This window comes from Ranitomeya imitator, chromosome 2 (assembly GCF_032444005.1).
Source record: "Ranitomeya imitator isolate aRanImi1 chromosome 2, aRanImi1.pri, whole genome shotgun sequence".
NCBI classification, from domain to species: domain Eukaryota; kingdom Metazoa; phylum Chordata; class Amphibia; order Anura; family Dendrobatidae; genus Ranitomeya; species Ranitomeya imitator.
The window spans coordinates 44,411,442-44,434,599 of NC_091283.1; the positions used below are offsets into that span (position 1 = coordinate 44,411,442).

A 23,158-nucleotide genomic window follows, 5' to 3' on the forward strand; every position below is an offset into this window, starting at 1 on the left:
GTGAATAAAATATGGCGAGAAGAGATTTCCAAATCATTGCATTCTTGTCATTTTACAGAGCGTCATAACTTTTTTGGAATCCGGGTTCAAGGCAGGTAACTAACAGAATAGGTGGCCACAGCATCAATAAATGAAAGGCTGTCTGTCAGTAGGACACACTTCTTTAAAACAAGGCTTCCTAACTAATGCCGGTTCTTCTTTTATATAGGCCATAGGATGACAGGGCCCCAGTGGGCCCCTTTTCATTTTTGATTTTTTTCTACTCATCTGCCAAGAAATGCAATTTTTTAATTTGTTTTTGGTCAATAGAGCTGTAAGAGGACTTGTTTTCTCGTGAGGCGAGCTATAGTTTTTATTGGAATCATTTAAATACAACACAGTCGGCAACCGTGCCATACAAGCAGCGTGTACAACTGCCGTACATGTACGGTGGGTGTCGTAGATTGACACATGAGCAGAGTGGGCTCCTCCGCAACCTCCGACACTTGCCCAGGTGCTGACGCCAGATCTTATTCTAATATACAGTGGGTGTACGGAAAGTTTTCCGACCCCTTTACATTTTTCACTTTTTTTCTTTGCAGCCATTTTGTAAATTAAAAAAAAAAATTGTTCACATTAATGTACACTCTGCACCCTATCCTGACTGAAAAACCCACAGAAATGTAGACATTTTTGCAAATTTAATAAAAAAGAAAGACTGAATGACCTCACAGCTCACAGTGCATGTCAGACCAAATGAGAATCATGAGGTCAAAGGAACTGGCCAAGGAGCTCAGAGGCAGAACTGTGGCAAGGCACAGATCTGGCCAAGGTTACAACACAATTCCTGCAGTACTCAAGGTTCCTAAGAGCACAGGGGCCTCCATAATCCTTACATGGAAGAAGTTTGGGATCACCAGAAGTCTTCCTAGACCTGGTCGTCCAGCCAAACTGAGCAAACGTGGGAGAAGAGCCTTGGTGTGAGAGGTAAAGAAGAACTCAAGGTCACTGTGGCTGAGCTCCAGAGATGCAGTAGGGAGATGGGAGAAAGTTCCACAAAGTCACCTATCACTGCAGCCCTCTGCCAGTCGGGCCTTTATGGCAGAGTGGCCCGACGGAAGCCTCTCCTCAGCAAGACAAATGAAAGCCCGCATAGAGTTTGGTAAAAAAACACATGAAGGACTCCCAGACTATGAGAAATAAGATTCTCTGGTCTGATGAAACAAAGATAGTCCTTTTTGGTGATAATTCTAAGCGGTATGTGTGGAGAAAACCAGGCTCTGCTCATCACCTGCCCAATACAATCCCAACAGTGAAGCATGGTGGTGGCAGCATCATGCTATGGGGGTGTTTTTCAGCTGCAGGGAGAGGATGACTGGTTGTCTTTGAAGGAAACATAAATGCGGCAAAGTACAGAGATATCCTAGATGAAAACCTCTTCCAGAGTGCTCTGGATCTCAGACTTGGCCGAAGGTTCCCCTTCCAACAAGACAATGACCCTAAGCACACAGCTAAAATAACAAAGGAGCGGCTTCAGAACAACTCTGTGACCATTCTTGACTGGCCCAGCCAGAGCCCTGACCTAAACCCAATTGAGCATCTCTGGAGAGACCTGAAAATGGCTGTCCACCAACGTTCACCATCAAACCTGACAGAACTGCACAGGATCAGCAAGGAAGAATGGCAGAGGATCCCCAAATCCAGGTGTGAAAAACTTGTTGCATCATTCCCAAGAAGACTCATGGCTGTACTAGCTCCAAAGGGGCTTCTACTCAATACTGAGCAAAGGGGCTGAATACTTATGACCATGTGATATTTCAGTTTTTCTTTTTTAATAAATTTGCAAAAATTTCTACATTTCTGTTTTTTTTTCAGTCAAGATGGGGTACAGAGTGTACATTAACCCCTTACCGGCATCGGACGTACTATACCGTCCGATGCCGGCTCCCCTGCTTTGATGCAGGGCTCCGCGGTGAGCCCGCACCAAAGCCGGGACATGTCAGCTGTTTTGAACAGCTGACATGTGCCCGTAATAGGCGCGGACAGAATCGCGATCTGCCCGCACCTATTAACTAGTTAAATGCCGCTGTCAAACGCAGACAGCGGCATTTAACTACCGCTTCCGGCCGGGCGGCCGGAAATGACGTCATCGCCGACCCCCGTCACATGATCGGGGGTCGGCGATGCTTGTGAATGGTAACCATAGAGGTCCTTGAGACCTCTATGGTTACTGATTGCCCGTCACTGTGAGCGCCACCCTGTGGTCGGCGCTCACAGCACACGTGCAATTCTGCTACATAGCAGCGATCAGCAGATCGCTGCTATGTAGCAGAGCCGATCGGGTTGTGCCTGCTTCTAGCCTGCCATGGAGGCTATTGAAGCATGGCAAAAGTTAAAAAAAAAAGTTTAAAAAAATGTGAAAAAAATAAAAAAAATATAAAAGTTTAAATCACCCCCCTTTCGCCCCAATCAAAATAAATCAATAAAAAAAAATATCAAATCTACGCATATTTGGTATCGCTGCGCTCAGAATCGCCCGATCTATCAAATAAAAAAAAGTATTAACCTGATCGCTAAACAGCGTAGCGGGAAAAAAAACTCGAAACGCCAGAATTACGTTTTTTTGGTCGCCGCGACATTGCATTAAAATGCAATAACGGGCGATCAAAAGAACGTATCTGCACCGAAATGCTATCATTAAAAACGTCATCTCGGCACGCAAAAAATAAGCCCTCAACCGACCCCAGATGATGAAAAATGGAGACGCTACGAGTATCGGAAAATGGCGCAATTTTTTTTTTTTTTTTAGCAAAGTTTGGAATTTTTTTTCACCACTTAGATAAAAAATAACCTAGTCATGTTTGGTGTCTATGAACTCGTAATGACCTGGAGAATCATAATGGCAGGTCAGTTTTAGCATTTAGTGAACCTAGCAAAAAAGCCAAACAAAAAACCAATGTGGGATTGCACTTTTTTTGCAATTTCACCGCACTTGGAATTTTTTTCCCGTTTTCTAGTACACGACATGCTAAAACCAATGATGTCGTTCAAAAGTACAACTCGTCCCGCAAAAAATAAGCCCTCACATGGCCAAATTGACGGAAAAATAAAAAAGTTATGGCTCTGGGAAGGAGGGGAGCGAAAAACGAACACGGGAAAACGAAAAATCCCCCGGTCATGAAGGGGTTAATGAGAAAAAAAATGAGTTTTTTTGAATTTACCAAATGGCTGTAATGAAACAAAGAGTGAAAAATTTAAACGGGTCTGAATACTTTCCGTACCCACGGTACAGACAGGACGGTAGAAATATTTGCAGCTTCCATCAATTACCCAGAGCAAAGTGCCCCACTGCCTCTCTTTTTGGAGCAGCCGACTTGCTTTAGGCAATTCAAAAATAGCTTATTGATTTAAATGGACACCGTGTAGTGCTATATTTCTCCTGCGGGGGTGCTGCAGGGAAACGGAACACTTGTTGCTGAGATCCTACATAATTTTTAGCTGACCTAGCATCTGGTTGGCTTATTTTTGGGTGACTCTTTTTAACAGGCGTTGTAAAAAAAAACAAAAGTGGATTATATGAGCCAGTTTGGTTGCCCACTTAGAGGTGGCACATATAATTTGTATACCGACTAATAAGCAATCAAGACAATCACAGCAGATGCATGTTCTAGTTATTTTTTTTTTAATTCGGGCATGCTAAAGTAATCTGTCATTGTGTCCTTCATGAGCACTTATAAGACGCCTGAAGATTATAGTGAACTTGTCATTGAAAGGTCAGCTGTCAACGTGAGGAACCCTGAGATAAATCAGGGGGGTTCCTAGTGCTTGGTAACTTCTCATGCCGAATATAGGTCAACCGCTCAACATGGCTGACTGATGTGAGTGAAAAATATTTAGAATTGAGAGTCCTCAGTGGTTGATACCTTTTAATGGCTAACTGAAAAGATGGTAACAAATTGCAAGCTTTCGAGACTACACAGGTCTCTTCATCAGGCAAAGACTAAAACAAATTCTGAAGAATCACATATTTATGCACAACATAGTGACCACTGAGGACTCTCAATTCTAAATATTTTTCTATCCACTGGCTAACACGGTACCAAGATATATTTCTTTCCTGATGTGAGTGAGGATGATAGAGCGTCCAAAATGTCTTATTCCTAATCCTATCCAACATATGAAAAATAACAACTATGCTTCTGTACATTTTACATGACCGTGATACGTACAGTCTGATCTCTCAGCCTTTCCCCACGGATAAGGTAGTCTCGTTGGTGAGAGGTGTCTGGTCGTCGCACTTTGCAAATCATTACGTGACTGAGACCTCCTCCTCCCATGGGCACCCAGCCCCCGCTAGAGTCATCTCTGGACATCACCACTGCACGGACTCTCACGATGTAACTACAACAGCAAAGAAAAGGGTGAAAGTTTAAAAAACACTCACACAAGAAGGTGAAACCATATTTCAGATTATTCCCCTTCTTATTTTTTTTTCATACAACATAGTCGCGAATGACATAAATCAACCACAGCCATGGGTACTTAGGGAGTTTAGAGCATTTTGTTACCACATTTCTATTAAAGGGAATCTATTATCAGAAAATGGTAAATGATTGTTTTTTAATTAATTTTTAGTGTCACATCTATTTCTAACAAATGTTTTTTTGTTTTTTTTTAAATGTCAGAATTTTTATTAAAGAACTAACATTTTTTATCTTGAAATTTTCACACTTTCCACTGAGGCTTTTTAGACTTGTACTTCCTGTCCTTTCAGGAGGAATTTTCATCAGGCTGCTTATCAGCAGGGGCAAGATTACAATGACAGGTAACGCCTCTATACGAAGCTGATAAGACAGGATGCAACAATCATAATACGCAATGTCACAAATAACCCTCTCCCTGTACAATGAAAATCTCCTTTTACAATGACCGTAGTCTATTCATTGTACATGTGTTGTTTCCTGAAACAACAAGAAGTTTAAAAAAATCTTAGCAGCAAGTGTGAAAATTGCAAAATTTCTAATTTTTTTTTTTTTTAATACAAATTGTGGTATAGAAAAAACATGGTCAAAAATACATATAAAAAAGACACATTTACCTGATTTAAACAATTGGTAATTTTCTGATGCTAGCTTCTCTTTAGAGAAACACTTCTGATATGCCGTGCTAAGCCTAATGCAGGCCTGAAATACAGGTAGATTTACTCGATAGAGGCCTCGAATAGTCTATAATAATTCTCATTAGGACAAACAATCTCAACAAAACAATGTGCAATGTACTCCTCAATTTATTGAGCTTCGAAGAAGCCGAGATGACACCTCGTAAAAAAAGTGATGAGAAAGGCGCCGAACAGTTTTACCAATGTTTAACCTTCATTTACGACTTCCAGGTTCACGGCATAAACTGAGTCCTTCTTTAGCAACAGTGGCTTTGGCCACAATGGACACCACCATACTTTTTCCTCTAAGGTATGCTCATAAAAAAGTCTATCCGAAAAAGCCACGCGGTGTGGAAGATTTTAACATCCAACGTGAAATTCCTACAATTCCCCCCAATATGCTTGCCGATACATACAGGAACATAAAGAGCCACGTCAAAATGGGTTTGGTATAAAACAGAGGTCACTTCTTCCATCATGGATTACGCATAGGTCATCTTAACGGACGTTACAACAGAATATTCGGGGCCTGTTTTAGTGAATCTCCCTGTACTTTATCATCAATCATAGAACATTAACACAAATACGACATAGAAGGTTCAAATCTATAGTTCTGCCCATACCTTGTCCATTAACTGGTAAGCAGGTCAGTATTTTATGCCTGATTCTTGGACCCCAAACACAACTCCCTCAATACAGGATGGCACATCGATGGACAAAGGAATGACAGGGTTCAACTGAAGCTTATTTATTCAACTTGAGGCAAGGAAGTGCCATTAGTATAATCTCTCTCTCAGGGCACACACTTGATGGTTTCACACTGGATGGTGGCAACAAGCTTGATGGTTACACACTTGATGATGGCAACGAGCTTGATGTTAACACACTGGATGGTGGCAACAAGCTTGATGGATACATACTTGATGATGGCAACGAGCTTGATGGTTACACACTAGATGATGGCAACGAGCTTGATGGTTTCACACTGGATGATGACAAGGAATTTGATGGTTACTCACTGGATGATGGCAACAAGCTTGATGGTTACACACTGGATGATGGCAACGAGCTTGATGGTTACACACTGGATGATGGTAACGAGCTTGATGGTTACACACTGGATGATGGCAACGAACTTGACAGTTACACACTGGATGATGGCAACAAGCTTGATGGTTACACACTGGATGATGGCAATGAGCTTGATGGTTACACACTGGATGATGGCAACGAGCTTGATGGTTTCACACTGGATGATGACAAGGAACTTGATGGTTACTCACTGGATGATGGCAACAAGCTCGATGGTTACACACTGGATGATGGCGACGAGCTTGATGGTTACACACTGGATGATGGCAACAAGCTTGATGGTTACAAACTGGATGATAGCAACAAGCTTGATGGTTACACACTGGATGATGGCAATGAGCTTGATGGTTACATACTGGATGATGACAAGGAACTTGATGGTTACACACTGGATGATGGCAACAAGCTCGATGGTTACACACTGTATGATGGCAATGAGCTTGATGGTTACACACTGGATGATGACAACGAGCTTGATGATTACACACTGGATGATGACAATGAGCTTGATGGTTACACACTGGATGATGGCAACGAGCTTGATGGTTACACACTGGATGATGACAATGAGCTTGATGGTTACACACTGGATGATGGCAACAAGTTTGATGGTTACACACTGAATGATGGCAACGAGCTTGATGGTTACACACTGGATGATGACAACGAGCTTGATGGTTACACACTGGATGATGGCAACGAGCTTGATGGTTACACACTCAATGATGGCAACAAGCTTGATGATTACACACTGGATGATGACAACAAGCTTGATGGTTACACTTCAATCCGAAAGCGTTGAACAGGAACAGGCTGAGGTGGTCAGACATGCAGGTCACTTTGGGGTGTAATTGTCTGCACTTGCACAGAAGGTCAAAATTTTTTGGTCAGTGCGTTTCTCATATATGGTCATGAGAAAGTGGTTTATAACCCCAACTCCTTTCACCATCAAAACACACAAATCCCCATATCCTAAATGGCCCTTGCTAGTGACCTGTTACCAGTCTGCGTGTAAGAGGAAGTGATGATGCCTCTGAAAAGTCCCTGCATGATGTGATATTAGACTGCCATTTGCTGGTGGGATGAAGCCAGGTGGAACCAATTTGCACCAGAAGAATTTCAGGGGGAGCCAGTCCTGGTGACGTACCTGGTCAGGTGCCTTGCATGACAGAGTACCTGGATATAAAAGCACAGCGACAAATTGCAGAGGAATTTGTCGCCAAGTAGAGAAGCGGTGAAGACATGAACCAGAGACTACGCTAAAGCCAGTGTGACAGGCTGCAGCGGGGTGCTGCTCACCATCAGACAGGACCCAGAGACTTGACCTCGCTGATCAAGACACAGAGATCAGACCTGTGCCGATCAAGACCCAGAGATCAGACCTGTGCCAATCAAGACCCAGAGTCCAGGTGACGCCAGTCAAGACTAGCCTTCGCCCCGTGCCGGTCAAGTCCCAGAGGCCAGATCATGCCCATCGAGAGTTGGGACCCAGCCCTCCCTGTCCCAGGCCTAGGAGACACTCTCCGACAGTCAAGCATCAAAGATCCACGAGGAGACATCAACCAGAGGAGGACGCCTGTGGTTACAGAGGGATGACACAAGTCAGCAGAGCTATTACTTCCAGCTATAACGTATGGTACAGGGGTCGGTCTGAGTTAGGACAAGTGGGGTGGGAGCTGGTTGGGGCACAGGAGGCTCAACGCTCCCTGATAGACTTTGTTAGAAGGACTTGCTGCCTGGCGGGAAAACCCGTAGACACCCCCCCCCGCGCTAGGGCCATGGGCACCCTTATATAGAGAACATTACAAAAATTCTTGAGAGACTTTCCCCTATATTCTAATTGTGTTGTTTCATTGTTTATTGCTGTTTGCACTCTTTGATATTATTCACTGTACCTTAATTACTGCAAATTTTGCTGTATTTGAAGGGATTAATCTGTTCAGTGACTGTTCCTGCCTCGTGCCTTCCCGGAGTTGCATTCGATCTCCTGCATTACATGCGTATCCACCATATGCCACATGCACATGTAAGGAGGGAACTCAGGAGCTGCACCCGCTCCTCATACTGCCACTGACGGCTGTGTTATAATGCCAACATCTGCTTCTAAAAGTATCATTTAGTGGTATCGCAGTTTGGGGCCATTGAGTACCCTCGTCGTTACTGTGCTGGTGCTTATGTATTACAGTGAAATGTACAAGCGGTCATATGATGGGCAATGGGACTAAGAAATGTGTAAAAAAAAAAACTGTTTAGAAAATTTTAAAAATATATTTTTTTAAATATTTAAAAAAAAGTTCAATTTACCTTTTAAAAAAGTTCAGTTAGGAAAAAACTAAATGTAGCTGCGGCACAGTGCGTGCATACACATATTACATATATTTTGCAATTTCCCAATTTTGAATTCTTATGCCCTTAAATCAGAGAGATATATCACACAAAATAGTTAATAAATAACATTTCCCACATGTCCACTTTACATCAGCACAATTTTTGAAACAACATTTTTTTATTAGGAAGTTATAAGGGTTAAAAGTTTACCAGCAATTTCTCCTTTTTCCAACAAAATTTACAAAACCTTTTTTTTAGGGCTCACCTCACATTTGAAGTGACTTTGATGGGTCTATAAGATAAAAAAAAAAACAAAGTGACACCATTCTAAAAACTGCACCCCTCAAGGTGTTCAAAACTACATTCACGTTTATTAACCCCTCAGGTGCTTCACAGGAATTTTTGGAATGTGGAAAAAAATTAATATTTAACTTTTTTCACAAAAAATTTAGTTTACCCCCAATTTTTTTATTTTCACAAGGGTAAAGGAAAAAATTGAATGCAATTTCTCCTGAGCATGCTGATACCCCATATGTGGGGGTAAACCACTGTTTGGGCACACGGCAAAGCTCAGAAGGGAAGGAGCGCCATTTGACTTTTGAATGCAAAATTTGCTGGAACAATTAGTGGACGTCATGTAGCATTTAGAGAGTCCCTAATGTGCCTAAACATTGTAAATCCATTCCCCACAAGTGACACCATTTTGGAAACTAGACCCCTCAGGGAACTGATCTAGATGTGTGGTGAGCACATTGAACCCTCAGATGCTTCACAGAAGTTTATAACATTGAGACGTGAAAATAAAAAAAATCACATTTTTCCAACAAAAGTGTTTTTGAGCCCCAAATTTTGCATTTTCATGTGTCCATAAATTTGTAGTGCAATTCATCCTGAGTACGCCGGCGATACCCCATATGAGGGAGAAAATCACTGTTTGGGTGCATGGCAGGTGGCCAATGTTGTCTAAGGATGTCCAAAGTTTTGTCGCCTCTTGTCCTTCCTGTGCCAAGAATAAGATTCCCAGGCAACTACCTTCTGGGCTCCTACATCCTTTGCCAGTACCTTCCTCTCCGTGGCAACATTTATCTATGGATTTCATCACTAATCTGCCTCATTCTTCTGGTTCCACCGTCATCTTCGTGGTCATGGACCGTTTCTCCAAGATGGCTCATTTCATCGCTCTCCCAGGTTTACCTTCTGCTCCCGAATTGGCAAAGATTTTTGTTCACCATATTTTTCGTCTTCATGGTCTTCCTTTACATATTGTTTCTGACCGAGGTGTTCAATTCACCGCCCGCTTCTGGAGATCCCTCTGCAGATCTATGAACATTTCGCTTGATTTTTCTTCGGCCTACCATCCACAGTCCAATGGCCAGGTGGAACGTACTAATCAGACCTTGGTAACTTATCTCCGTCATTTTTCCAATTCTCATCAGAATGATTGGTCTGACTTACTGCCATGGGCTGAGTTTTCTTACAATAACCATCCCAGCGAAGCCACTAACAAATCTCCATTTTTTATCGTCTACGGTCAACATCCTGGTCTTCCTCTTCTGGTTCCTCCTGTCTCTACTGTACCAGCGGCTGATCTTCTGTCTAGAGAGTTCTCCAGGGTCTGGCAGGAGACCAAGTCCGCCCTTGAGTTGGCTCAAGTTAGAATGAAGAGACATGCGGACAAAAGACGTCTTGATTCTCCTATATTCCATCTTGGGGACAAGGTTTGGGTTTCTTCTAAATTTATCCGTCTCAAAATCCCTTCACATAAGCTGGGTCCTCGCTATATCGGTCCATTCGAAGTTTTGTCTCGTATTAATGACGTTTCTTACAAACTTAAGTTGCCTGCCTCTCTGCGTATTTCTAATTCTTTTCATGTGTCTCTCCTTAAACCTGTAGGTTTTAATCAGTTTCATTCTTCTAACCTTTGTTCTCCTTCGCCTGTTTCCGAGGATGATGTCTTTGAAGTTAGGGACATTTTAGCCATGAAAAAACTTAGAGGGAGAACTTTGTTTTTGGTTGACTAGAAGGGTTTTGGTCCTGAGGAGAGGTCCTGGGAGCCTCGAGAGAACATTCAGGCTCCTCGTATTTTGTCCCGGTTTCTTTCTAGTCTTAAAAAGGAGGGGCGTAAAGGTGGGGGTACTGTCATGCCGTTGCTGCCGCCGCCTCTCCCCACTGCAGCTCGCCGGGTGCGCGCACGCGTCGCATTCAGCTCTGCGCGTGCGCACATCTGATTCCTCTGTTGGCGCTCTTTCCTGTCCTCTCCATCATCCTGGAGGACTGTAACCCGGAAGTAGCTCCCTTGCTGCTATGTAAACTGCTTCCTGCTGCTTCTCTGTGCCTGATGTTCATTTGTGTTTACAAGTGCTTCTGGCCACCTGTGGTCTCTGTGCGTTCCTAGCTCTCTGACTTTGGGTCTCCTCCGCCCTCTGCAGTGCCTGCCTGTTTCCTGTGTTCCTGCCTTGTTCCTTCAGTTCCTTTTCCTCTGCGGTACCTGCCCGGCTCCTATATCTTTTCCTTGCTCCCGTCAGCCTCGGTGTCTCCATATTGTCCTGCCAACCTCCGTGCCTCCGTAGCGTTCCCATCTTCTCCCTTGTCTCAGTAGTTCCTTTCTGTTCCCTCTTTCCCTTTGTGCCTGCTGTGTTCCCTTCTGTTTTTAGTCCAGCTTCCGTGGCGATAGTCCCTCACGGGCCTGCCCCTAACTCTCCCTGTATAGGGGGCGGTCCAGCTGGTCAGCTCGTCCGAGAGGGGTTCATCATCACGGTCCACTGGGTCCACACTCCGTTTTTCACTGTTTGAATCTGCATGCTCTAATAGGACTGCACTCGGGTGACATCCGAGTGCAACCAGATTCTTACAGCGTCACAGCAGGGCTCGGAAGGGAAGGAGCGTCTTTTGACTTTTTGAATGTAAAATTTGCTGGAATCATTAGCGGACGCCATGTCCCGTTTGGAAAACCCCTGATGTACCTAAACAGAAGAAGCCCCCACAAGTGACACCATTTTGGAAATTAAACCTCTCATGTAATGTATTTAGATGTGTGGTGAGCATCTTGAACCCCCAGGTGCATAACAGAAGTTTATAACGTTGAACCATGAAATTTAAAAAATCCCATTTTCCCCACGAAAATGTAATTTTAGCCCCAAATATGGCATTTTCATAAGGGTAACGGGAGAAATTCCACTGTACAATTTGTTGTGCAATTTCTCCTGAGTACGCCAATACCTCATATGTGGGGGAAAACTACTTTTTGGGTGCATGGCAGGGCTTGGAATGGAAGGAGCGTCGTTTGATTTTTTGAATGTAAAATTTGCTGGAATCATTAGCGGACGACATGTCCTGTTTGGAGAGCTCCTGATGTTCTTAAACAATAGAAACCCCCCACAAATAACCCCATTTTGGAAACTAGACTCCACAAGAAATGTATTTAGATGTATGGCGAGCACCTTGAACTCCCAGGTGCTTCATAGAAGTTTATAACGTTGAGCCATGAAAATTAAAAAAATCACATTTTCCCCACAAAAATGTTATTTTAACCCCAATTTTTTTATTTTCACAAGAGTAACAGGAGAAATGTTACCATTCCATTTGTTGTGCAATTTCTCCTGAGTATGTTGATACCACATATGTGCGGGAATACTACTTTTGAGGCAGAGTGCAAAGCTCAGAAGGGAAGTAGCGCCATATTTGAGTTCAGATTTTGATGGAATAGCTTGAGGGTGCCATGTCACATTGGCAGAGCCCCTGAGGTGCCAGAAAAACAGAAATCTCCCATATGTGAACTCATTTTACAAACTACACTGCCCAATGAATTCATCAAGGGGTGCAGTGATCTTATTGACACCACATATACAGTGGGCAAAAAAGTATTTAGTCAGTCACCAAATGTGCAAGTTCTCCCACTTAAAAAGATGAGAGAGGCCTGTAATTGACATCATACGTAGACCACAACTATGAGAGTCAAAAAGAGAAAACAAATGCAGAAAATCACCTTGTCTGATTTGGCAAGATTTATTTTGCAAATTATGGTGGAAAATAAGTATTTGGTCACCTAAAAACATGCAAGATTTCTGGCTCTCACAGACCTGTAACTTCTTCTTTAAGAGGCTCCTCTGTCCTCCACTCATTACCTGTAGTAATGGCACCTGTTTGAACATATTATCAGTATAAAAGACACCTGTCCAAAACCTCAAACAGTAACCAGGACTCAGGGACTCAGGTCCTGCAGTGCCAGACGTGTCCCACTGCTTAAGCCAGTACATGTCCAGGCCTGTCTGCAGTTTGCTAGAGAGCATTTGGATTATCCAGAAGAGTTTTGGGAGAATGTCTTATGGTCTGATGAATCCAAAGTAGAACTGTTTGGTAGAAACAAAACTCATCGTGTTTGGAGGAGACAGATTGCTAAGTTGCATCCAAAGAACACCATACCTACTGTAAAGCATGGGGGTGGCAACATCATGCTTTGGGGCTGTTCCTCTGCAAAGGGACCAGGACAACTGAGCCGTGTACATGAAAGAATGAATGGGGCCATGTATCGTGAGATTTTGAGTGCAAACCTCCTTCCATCAGCAAGGGCATTGAAGATGAAACGTAGATGGGTTTTTCAGCATTATAATGATGACAAGCACACCGCAAGGGCAATGAAGGACGGGCTTCATGAGAAGCATATGAAGGTCCTGGAGTGGACTAGCCAGTCTCTAGATCTCAACCCATAGAAAAGCTTTGGAGGGAGTTGAAAGTCCGTGTTGCCAAGTGACAGGCCCAAAACATCACTGCTCTAGAGGAGATCTGCATGGAGGAATGTGCCAACATACCATCAACAGTGTGTGCCAATCTTGTGAAGACTTACAGAAAACGTTTGACCACTGTCATTGCCAATAAAGGATATATAACTAAATATTGAGATGAACTTTTGTTAATGACCAAATACTTATTTTCCACCATAATTTGCAAAATAAATCTTACCAAATCAGACAAGGTGATTTTCTGGATTTCTTTTCTCATTTTGACTCATAGTTGTGGTCTACCTATGATGTCAATTACAGGCCTCTCATATCTTTTTAAGTGGGGGAACTTGCACAATTGGTGACTGACTAAATACTTTTTTCCCCACTATACCTCACAGAATTTTATACAACCGATCAGTGAAGAAAGAATAAATTACATTTTTACCACTAAAATGTTGTTTTAGTCCGAAGTTTTACAATTTTCTGAGGGTAAATAGGAAATTTTTTTACAACAAACTGAGGTCCATTTTTTACTGAATGCGCCAATACCCTACATGCAATCGGGAAATATTTTTCAGGCACAGTGCAAAGCTCAGAAGGGAAGGAGCGCCAGATTTTACTATTTGCAGGTGCTATGACCCACTGGGAGAGCCCGAGTTGCCAGAACAGCAGAACCTCCCATAAGTGAACCCGTTTTATAAACTACACCTCTCAACGAATTCATCTAGGGGAGCAGTATTCATATTGACACCATGGGTGTGTCATAGAGTTTTATACCAGTGGGCAGTGAAGAAAAAATAACTACATTTTTACCACCAAAATTTTGTTTTAGCCCCAGATTTTAGATTTTCACACACGAAATAGGGTAAAAATGGCACCACAATTTGTCCCACAAGTTCTACTGAATGTGGCAATACCCCATATGTGGCTGTACTGCTTAGCCACATGGCGGGACTTAGGAGGGACGGAGCTCCATTTGCCTCCTGGAGCGCAGATTTTCCTAGAATAGTTTGTGGACTCCATATACAGAGCCCGTAATTGCTAGAAGAGCAGAATCCCTCAATTGACCCCATTTTAGTAGTTGTAACCCCTTTGGGAATTTATCCACAGGTGTAGTGACGATTTTGGCTCCATGGGTGTTTTCCAGAAACAATCAGCAATGAATGTTGCCAAGTGAACACTGCAAACTGTCATTGTAGTGACCAGTACCTTATAGTGACCAGTATGCCCAGCTCATGCTTCTTAAGACATGCACCCGAAAGTTAGGCAGGCTTTCATCACTGCAGAAATGCCAAACATGTGGGTGCTATATGTGGTTTAGACACACTCGGGCTCAAAAGGGAAGTGGGCGTTTGGATTTGGGAGGGCAGAATTTGCTGAATTTCTTTTGAAGGTGAGGAGCCATTTTGCTATTCCAGAGCCTTTGTGCTACCAGTAACGTGGTAGCCCCCTATATTTCCTTTAACAGATGACGGACCTGAGTGGGGACTTGTTTTTTTGTGGATTGAGTTGAAGCTTTTATTAGGAACATTTTACATAACTTTTGGGATCGCATTTATCCGGCGCTCTACGCTGAGCACTTTCTTTGGGGTTTCCATCAAAATCTCTGAGTGATGTGATTCAGATGAAACCCCAGAGGAATCCATTCACTATAATGAGGCAGCAGAGTTATTTTGGACTCTGTCTGGCCTCTGTTCAGCGTTATCCTTCTTTTCAGAAGTGCACAAAACTGTGGCCGACGGCACTTTTATGCAATCCTAAAAAGACAAACACTGCCGGGTCTCAGGTACTATGGTGTTCACAGTGCCTCCATCTGCCTCATTATAGGGAATCTTCCATGGGGGTTCTGTCTGGATCACGTATTTCAGAGATTTACAGGGAAATCCCGATGTAAGTGCTCAGTGCAGAGCGCAGGATAAAAGTGTGCGTTGAACCTTACTGCAATACAAGATTTATATGGGGTTTTTATGTTTGGCTGCTCTCACACACTAAAATACGCTTTTTTGAGAGCTATAATTTTTCAATATTTTGTCCCACAGAGTAATGTGACTGCTTGTTTTTTGCGGGACCAGTTGGCGTTTTTATTAGTACCATTTTCAGACGCATGGCATTTTTTGATTGCTTTCTTTATGTCGTTCCTCGTGTGGTAAAATTGATAAGGCAGTTTTATTCTTCGGGTCAGCACGATTACAGTGTTACCCCATTTATATAGTTTTTTTATGTTTTGGCGCTTCTACACAATAAAAACTATTTTATAGAAAAAAAAAAATTTTTTATCGCTTTATTCTGAGACATATAACTTTTTTTCTTTTTCTGCTGATGGAGCTGTATGGCAGCTTGTTTTTTTTGCAGGACAAGATGCTGTTTTTCAGCGGTACCACGTTTATTTATATTTGTCTTTTTTATCACATTTTATTCCACTTTTTGTTAATCGGTATGACGATAAAGCATTGTTTTTTGCCTTTTTTTATGGTGTTCACTAAAGGGGTTAACTAGTGGGACAGTTTCATAGGTCGGGTCATTCTGGACGCGGCAATACCAAATATTGTGGGCTTTTTCCTAAAAATATTTATTTATGGGTACAATATATTTAGATTTAAAAAAAAAATAAAAATTTTATTAGATTTTTACTATTTTTTTAATTTCCTTTTTTTTTCACTTTTTTTTAACTTTGTCCCACCATGGGACTTTTATTTTTTGCCGGCTGATCGTGCCTATAGAATGGAGATGCAGGAGCATCACTATGCTATGTAAACTGTCAGTGCTCTGAGCATGATGAAGCAACCTTGCTTCAGGTGACCCTGATGTCATCATATTGACATCGGGTCACCATGGCAATGATTGGGACCCGGCTATGACGTCGCAGGGTCTCCAATCAAATGGCAGAGGGGCTGTCACCTCTCTGCTGGCTCCCAGAATGCTGCAATTGAGTTTGATACACACAGTCAAGGCTGAATGTTTTGGCACTCTTACAATTGTTCCAGAAAATGGAGTATTTAATCCACAAAATTACTGCAATTACACATGTTTTGTTCTGCACATGTTTATTTCCTTTGTGCGTATTGGAAAAACTTCAAAAAAATACAGGAAAAAATGGCAAATTGGACATAATTTCACAAAAAGCTCCAAAAATGAACAGGGCAAAATTGTTTGCACCTCTCCAAAATTATTTTGTTTCAAGCATGTGATGCTCATTCAGACTCACCTGTGGCAAGTAACAGGTGTGGGTAATATGAGGATCACATCTGAAACCAGATAAAAAGGGGAGAAGTTGACTAAGTCTTTGCAGTGTGTGCCTGTTTGTGCCACACTAAGCATGGAAAACACAAAGAGAAGAGAACTGTCTGAGGACTTGAGAATTGAAATAGTTGAAAAATATAACAAATATCAAGGTTACAAGTCCATCTCCAAAGATCTTGATGTTCCTTTGTCCATTGTGGGCATCAAGATCAATAAATTTACAACCCATGGCACTGTAGCTAATGTCCCTGGACGTGGACGGCAGAGAATAGTTGATGAAAGGCTGCAACGCAGGATAGTCCGGATGGTGGATAAGTAACCCCAATCAAGGTCCAAAGAAATTCACGCTGTCCTGCAGACTCAAAGTGCATCAGGGTCAACGCAAACTATCTGTCCACATGTGAATGAAATGAAACGCTATAGCAGGAGATCCAGGAGGACCCCACTGCTGCTACAGAGACATAAAAAGCTAGATTGCAGCCTGTCAAAATGTACGTGAGTAAGCCAAAATCTTTCTGGGAAAGTGTCTTGTAGCAGATGAGACTAATATAGAGCTTTTTGGTAAAGCACATCATTTTACTGTGTACCAAAAATGGAATGAGGTCTACACAAAAGAACACAGTACCTACAATCAAATATGGTGGAGGTTCAAAGATGTTTTGGGGTTGTTTTGCTGCCTCTGGCACTGGTTCCTCATCTGTGTGCAAGGCATCATGAAATCTGAAGATTACTGAAGGATTTTGGATGGCAATGTAGTGTCCAGTGTCAGAAACCTGGGATTGCGTCCTAGGTCATGGGTCTTCCAGCAGGACAATGACCCCAAACATACTTCAAGAAACACCCAGAAATGGATGGAAACAAAGCGCTGGAGAGTTCTGAAGAGGCAGCAATAAGTACGGATCTAAATCCCATAAAATACCTGTGAAGAGATCTTAAAATTTCTGTTGGGAGAAGTTGCCTTCAAATATGAGAGACCTGGAGAAGTTCGCAGTGGAAGAGTGGTCCCAATTTCCAGTTGAGAGGTGTAAGAAACTGGTTATAGGAAGTGATTGATTGCAGTTATTTAATAATAATAAACGTGCATAACAAAACACGGGTAATTGCAATAATTTTCTGGGAGAAATACTTAATTTTCTGGAACAATTTCAAGGGCGCCAACACATTCGGCCATGACTGCATAAATATGATCACAGGCTATGTTCACAATTCACTCGCCGTATAGGTCCAGCCCTTGCCCTTGTAGGTGCACGCAAGGTCATTAACTCCTAGTGATGCACGGGATGTGAAATGGCGGCTCTTTCGGCATTATTTTTACCATACATATACCTCATGGGAGCACAGTCTTAGCGACTTTACTGGTCACTACTAACTGACGCTGGCGCCTGCACCAACAGTTACATAGTCAGACAGACATGTGTAGGCAGCAACATGTGTCAGATGTAAAGGGAAAGCCAGACCAAGAGGTAAGAAATGACTGGGTTTCAGGGGATCATCTGTGGCTTAAACTGAAGCTCCTTTGGCTAGGATTATGGGGGCACCCATAGCTGGCACTATAAGGAAGCATTGTGACCAGCACTTGGATGGACCTGGAAACCTTGGGGGCTAACTCCTAGATGTTTGTTGCCAAAAGCCAAAGTAATGCAAAAAGTTCAGTCATCATTGACAGGAGACACAAAATGTAATATCTATCTATAAAAAAAATCATAAAATGAAGTATCACAAATTCTGGATTATATATCTGAGTACCTGCCTGTTGTCAGGAGAAGAGGAGCAGTTCTGCAGGACCCAGCAGTGGCCGCTACATGCTAAATGTACCTACGCATTTCAGCTCCGATCACCCTTTACATCCAGCTTTTGCCGGAGCTACAAGCAACTAATCGGGGGAGATGCCGGAAGTCGGACCCCCACCGATCTGATTTTGGGATTAGGGAAAGTTCATACCCACAGAACCCCCTTTAAGAATTATATTTTTATGTCTCCTTGTTCCATCTCTGCTTTAAGTCAGTCACAGTTCAATCTTAAGACCTGAGTAACCTGAGAAAAACTGGTTGTTAGGGAGGCATTGTCTGACAATCCTGTATAAGCGGTTAGGCAGTAGATCCCTAGCAACCTCCTTTTTTTTTATGTCTCAACTACTGAAATTTCTCCCGTGTCGGCAGCGGAGAGTGGAGAAGAATAGCTTGGTAGCTATCAAACCATGATGTTCTCCATCACAAGGACTGTTCCCATATAGTTAGACCCTATCTACTAACATTAAAGTAAATTTTGTTGGAGGTCTATGGGTAAGGGTAGTGACGTCTTAATTGATTTTGGCAGACAGGGGCCATATATTTGCATTCAGCTTTCCAATAAATTTATGGACTAGGATCTTGATATTCTGAAAATTGGTTCTTCCAGTTTGACACTAATGGCATGTCTGATCAACACACCATGTCACATTTAGATAATTCCCCTTAACAATCTTATGCTGCAGACTTGGAAAAAGGGTGGACTTGTTGGTGGAGAGGGCTACATGTAAACTAACTACTCTTGGGGCAAAGCTTCGGGACTACACAGAGAACTGGAAGATCAGCAAAGGTTCCTTATGATCACTGGTGGAAATGAGTCGGCCTCAAAATTTTGCAACAACCAATATTTTTATCATTTTACACACAGGACGTGCTATCAGTAAAATAAAATCTAATAGGTAATTTTTGAATTAACCTACAAAAAAAGTGACCCTACTGACAAGTGATTGATGTCAAGGTCACCTCCAAATGGGGCTGTCTTCTGCTCGATCTCTAGAGGCCTCTCTAATAGAGCCTCCTGGGTCAACATTTAGTACTTTGGTGGATCAGTCATCAATGGACTATGGGTTTTGACGACCTGCCGCTTGAGTGTTATGGAATGACTAATGAAGTGAGTCCCCTAGGGGTCAAATTATTAGGAAAGAAATATGTTCTATCCAGTAGAAATGATTCAAGTCAAGTGATGACATTTGTCCAAAAACGGGTAATGCTTATTGGGTTGACCAGTAATCCAACACTACTTTAAGCTGGTACAATTTATTTTTTACATCTATAGCTCCCAATTCCACCATTGCCCTGAGAATTCCTTTATTTTTGTTTAAACGGACAGAACGGAATAAGCAACGTCTAGAAGAAGCTTATCTTCCACGGTAAACAAAAATGTCCAATCCTTCCTTCCTCTGACAACTGTTGTCAAGCACATTAGATCATTTTCTTGTAACAAGGTGGCACAGGGTGGTAGTCATGACCGAGTCCACTACATCACAATCAGTGAGCGCCCCGGCCCCTTGCACATGAAAAGACAGTTCCAGTCCCAGCCCTATAGTACAGTTGGTTACCTCTGGTGCACGGTTGCTCTCCATACTGGGACGGCATCCTCTGGATGCACCACACATCACACTTCAGCTCCAACAGTGGCAAAACTTTAATAACAATGAAATGGAGAAGATAATGCTTCCATCACTGGAGCTCATCCTGCCATGGGCAAGCCTGCCCGGGCTCTGCTCTAGAAGCAGGAAATTGCTGCTTTTTCAGCCTTCTGGGCCAACCCCCTTCCTTTACTTAACCCTTTCTGTCCTTAACCTTAACACATGCAATAGACGATATACACAGTACACAGCACATTACATTAATACAACAGTATATACATAACATTAGCATACAAGTAAACCCTCAGGGTACCGCACATAGGAGAGAGGAGGCAAATGAGGGTCCCAGTCACCTCCTTACACCCTCATGGAGCCGAAATCAGGAGAAATAACCAAAACACCATACTCCTACATCTAATTTACATGGACAGAACCAGTCAAAAGCTGAGAACGTGATTTCTAAATCTACCATGGGATCACCTGGACTTTATCCATACTTGCCAACTTTTCAAAACTGTTTTTCAGGAGAATAGTTTTTTTCGTACAAGAATGCCCCTTTTTTCACGAGCCACGTCTCCTTCACAAGTCATACCGATCCACACCATGTTCCTGACCTCATTGCAGGAAGTTTCGGTGGCATGCTGGAGACTTTCTATCTCATCTGGAAGTCGGTGAGGTCTCCTCCTTTTTTTGGGAGCATCTCAGGTTTTCCCATTAATCTGCAACTGAATGTGTCACATAGAGATATATTCTATCTGGACATATTAATAGATGGACAGTCTCATTTCAGCACCTTCTTACATAAATAGATGCATTAGAAATGCATTCATTACAATTTCCCTGGTAATCACATCTGATCGCAGGGATCCCTCCCACTAAACCAGATATTAAAGGAATTTTCCGGGGTTGTGCTAAATTTCTACAGTCAATCTACAGGTGTGCAAATCATAAGGGATAGAACATTGAAAGAAGAGGATGAAAATCTAGTCGGCACGTGAACGTCTACTCAAGCTAGCAATTGAGGGGAATCCTGAGAGTGTGCATGATGCACACTGTCAGGATTGGCAAAAATCTGCAGCTACAAAGAGTGACTGCAGAGCTGTAACGCAAGCCTGGAAAATCAATTAAATGTGATGGAAATGTGATTACAGTACAATGCGTATGCTATCCACATCAGAGTAATGAAATCTGTAGCGCACTGATTCCGGTGAAGAATTGGCATGGGTTTTCAGGGAATGTTATCATTTGCAAGGCATTGAGTGGAATCTGTGGCACATATTACGTTTACTAGGTAAGATTTGCACATTTTGCTAAAGATAAATTCTATTGTTGATGTGGATTCACAACAAATTTTAGAACAGAAAATATTCACAACCTCCGGACATTACAGCCTTATAGGGGTGGTATCTAACAGAGGATGTGAAATGCATAGTGCCTCTTCAGGGAGAAACAGGACTAGAACTCTAGCGCCACCTAATGGAAGTAGTCACCTTAAAAGTTAATATGGAACCTTTAATGAGCCTTATATTATTTAGAACAAAAAAGCCAAACTAGAATCTCAATTTGCAAACACGTGTTTCAGGGTGTTGCCCCTCCTCAGTGCAATATGGCACACTCTAATGTGCAAGGAAGAAAATGTATCTTTACTGGAACAACAATCCAGATTAATGGAAGGTTTTGGTCTAATATTAAGACCTTCCTCGGACAGATTGCAGATGAGATATTCGGAGTAAGGAGTAAAATAGAAAATGGATTGCAGCCCCGATCATGTGCTCCGTCCATCATTATCCATGACTAATCTGCAATCTGTCCGAGGAAGGTCTGAATGTTAGACCGAACCCTTACATGAATCTGGATTGTTGTTCCAATAATGCTATATTGAATATATGGAGTGGTATTCTATCCGAGCAGCCATCATTACAGAGTGACCTATACTCTTAGCTTTCGGATCTGATTTGGCAGTATGAGAGGTCACTGACTGGGGTCTAGGGGATAACGTCTCTCTTTGGCATGCCAGTGTGAGGAGACTTGTAGGTCATGCAATGGTCCTCTGGGTTTAGCGTCTATCCTAAATGATGTGACAAGGCTCATTAAAAAGTCAATATTGATTTTTAGGATTGCTACTTCCAGAGTTCAAGTCCTCTTTCTCTCTGAATAAGCTATTTGTATCTTTGTGGAGTGAAACATGCCTGACATGCCAGTGTAAGGAGACTTGTTGGCCATGCAATGGTCCTCTGGGTTTGGCTTCTATCCTAAGTCATGTGGCCAGGTTCATAAAAGGGTCTATAATGACTTTTAGGATTGCTAGCTCCAGAGTTCAAGTCCTCTTTCTCTCTGAAGAAGCAATTTGCATCTTTGTGGAGTGAAACATGCCTGACATGCCAGTGTAAGGAGACTTGTAGGCCATGCAATGGTCCTCTGGGTTTGGCTTCTATCCTAAGTCATGTGGCCAGGCTCATTAAAGGGTTTATATTGTCGTTTAGGATTGCTACTTCCAGAGTTCAAGTCCTCTTCCTCTCTGGAGATGCAATTTGCATATTTAATTTCCCAGAGGAGCCATAGCACGGCCTATAAATCTCCTTACACTGACATGTCAGGCATGCGATTCTCCACAAGGAGAGATGTTGCTTATGACCATCACATGGAAGTCTATGTGCAAATTGCCTCTTCAGAGAGGAAGAGGACTTGAACTCTATAGCGCCACCTGTTGTGAATTCTGTGGCAGAGCTCCCTCCTGTGGTCACAAGTGGTACTTCGGCTGATTCTCTCTGTGAGCTTCTGTTGGTGGAGGGAAGTGGTACTGCGGCTTCTGAGTTTCCTCCCTCAGGTGATCTGGTGAGGTCGTTAGGTGCTTCTCTACTTAACTCCACCTAATGCTTTGATCCTGGCTTCCTGTCAATGTTCCAGTGTTGGACTTGCTTTTCCCTGGATCATTCCTGTGGCCTGCTGCTCTGCATAGCTAAGTTCTTCTTTGCTATTTGTTTGCTATTTTTTCTGTCCAGCTTGTCTAATTTGTTGCTGGAAGCTCTGGGACGCAAAGGGTGTACCTCCGTGCCGTTAGTTCGGTATGGAGGGTCTTTTTGCCCCCTTTGCGTGGTTTTCTTTAGGGTTTTGTGTAGACCGCAAAGTTACCTTTTCTATCCTCGATCTGTTAAGAAAGTCGGGCCTCACTTTGCTGAATCTATTTCATCTCTACGTTTGTCTTTTCATCTTTACTCACAGTCATTATATGTGGGGGGCTGCCTTTTCCTTTGGGGTATTTCT

General features: G+C 42.6%; 1 protein-coding gene across 1 annotated transcript in view; it reads right to left on the reverse strand.

The window, feature by feature from the left end:
* SPRED3 (sprouty related EVH1 domain containing 3) overlaps nt 1-23,158 on the reverse strand; it is a 41,484-nt gene that overhangs the window by 15,695 nt on the left and 2,631 nt on the right. Inside the window, exon 2 of the mRNA XM_069746592.1 lies at nt 4,209-4,380. Coding sequence (XP_069602693.1) covers nt 4,209-4,380 — 172 coding nt within the window. The remainder of the gene's footprint in view (nt 1-4,208; nt 4,381-23,158) is intronic.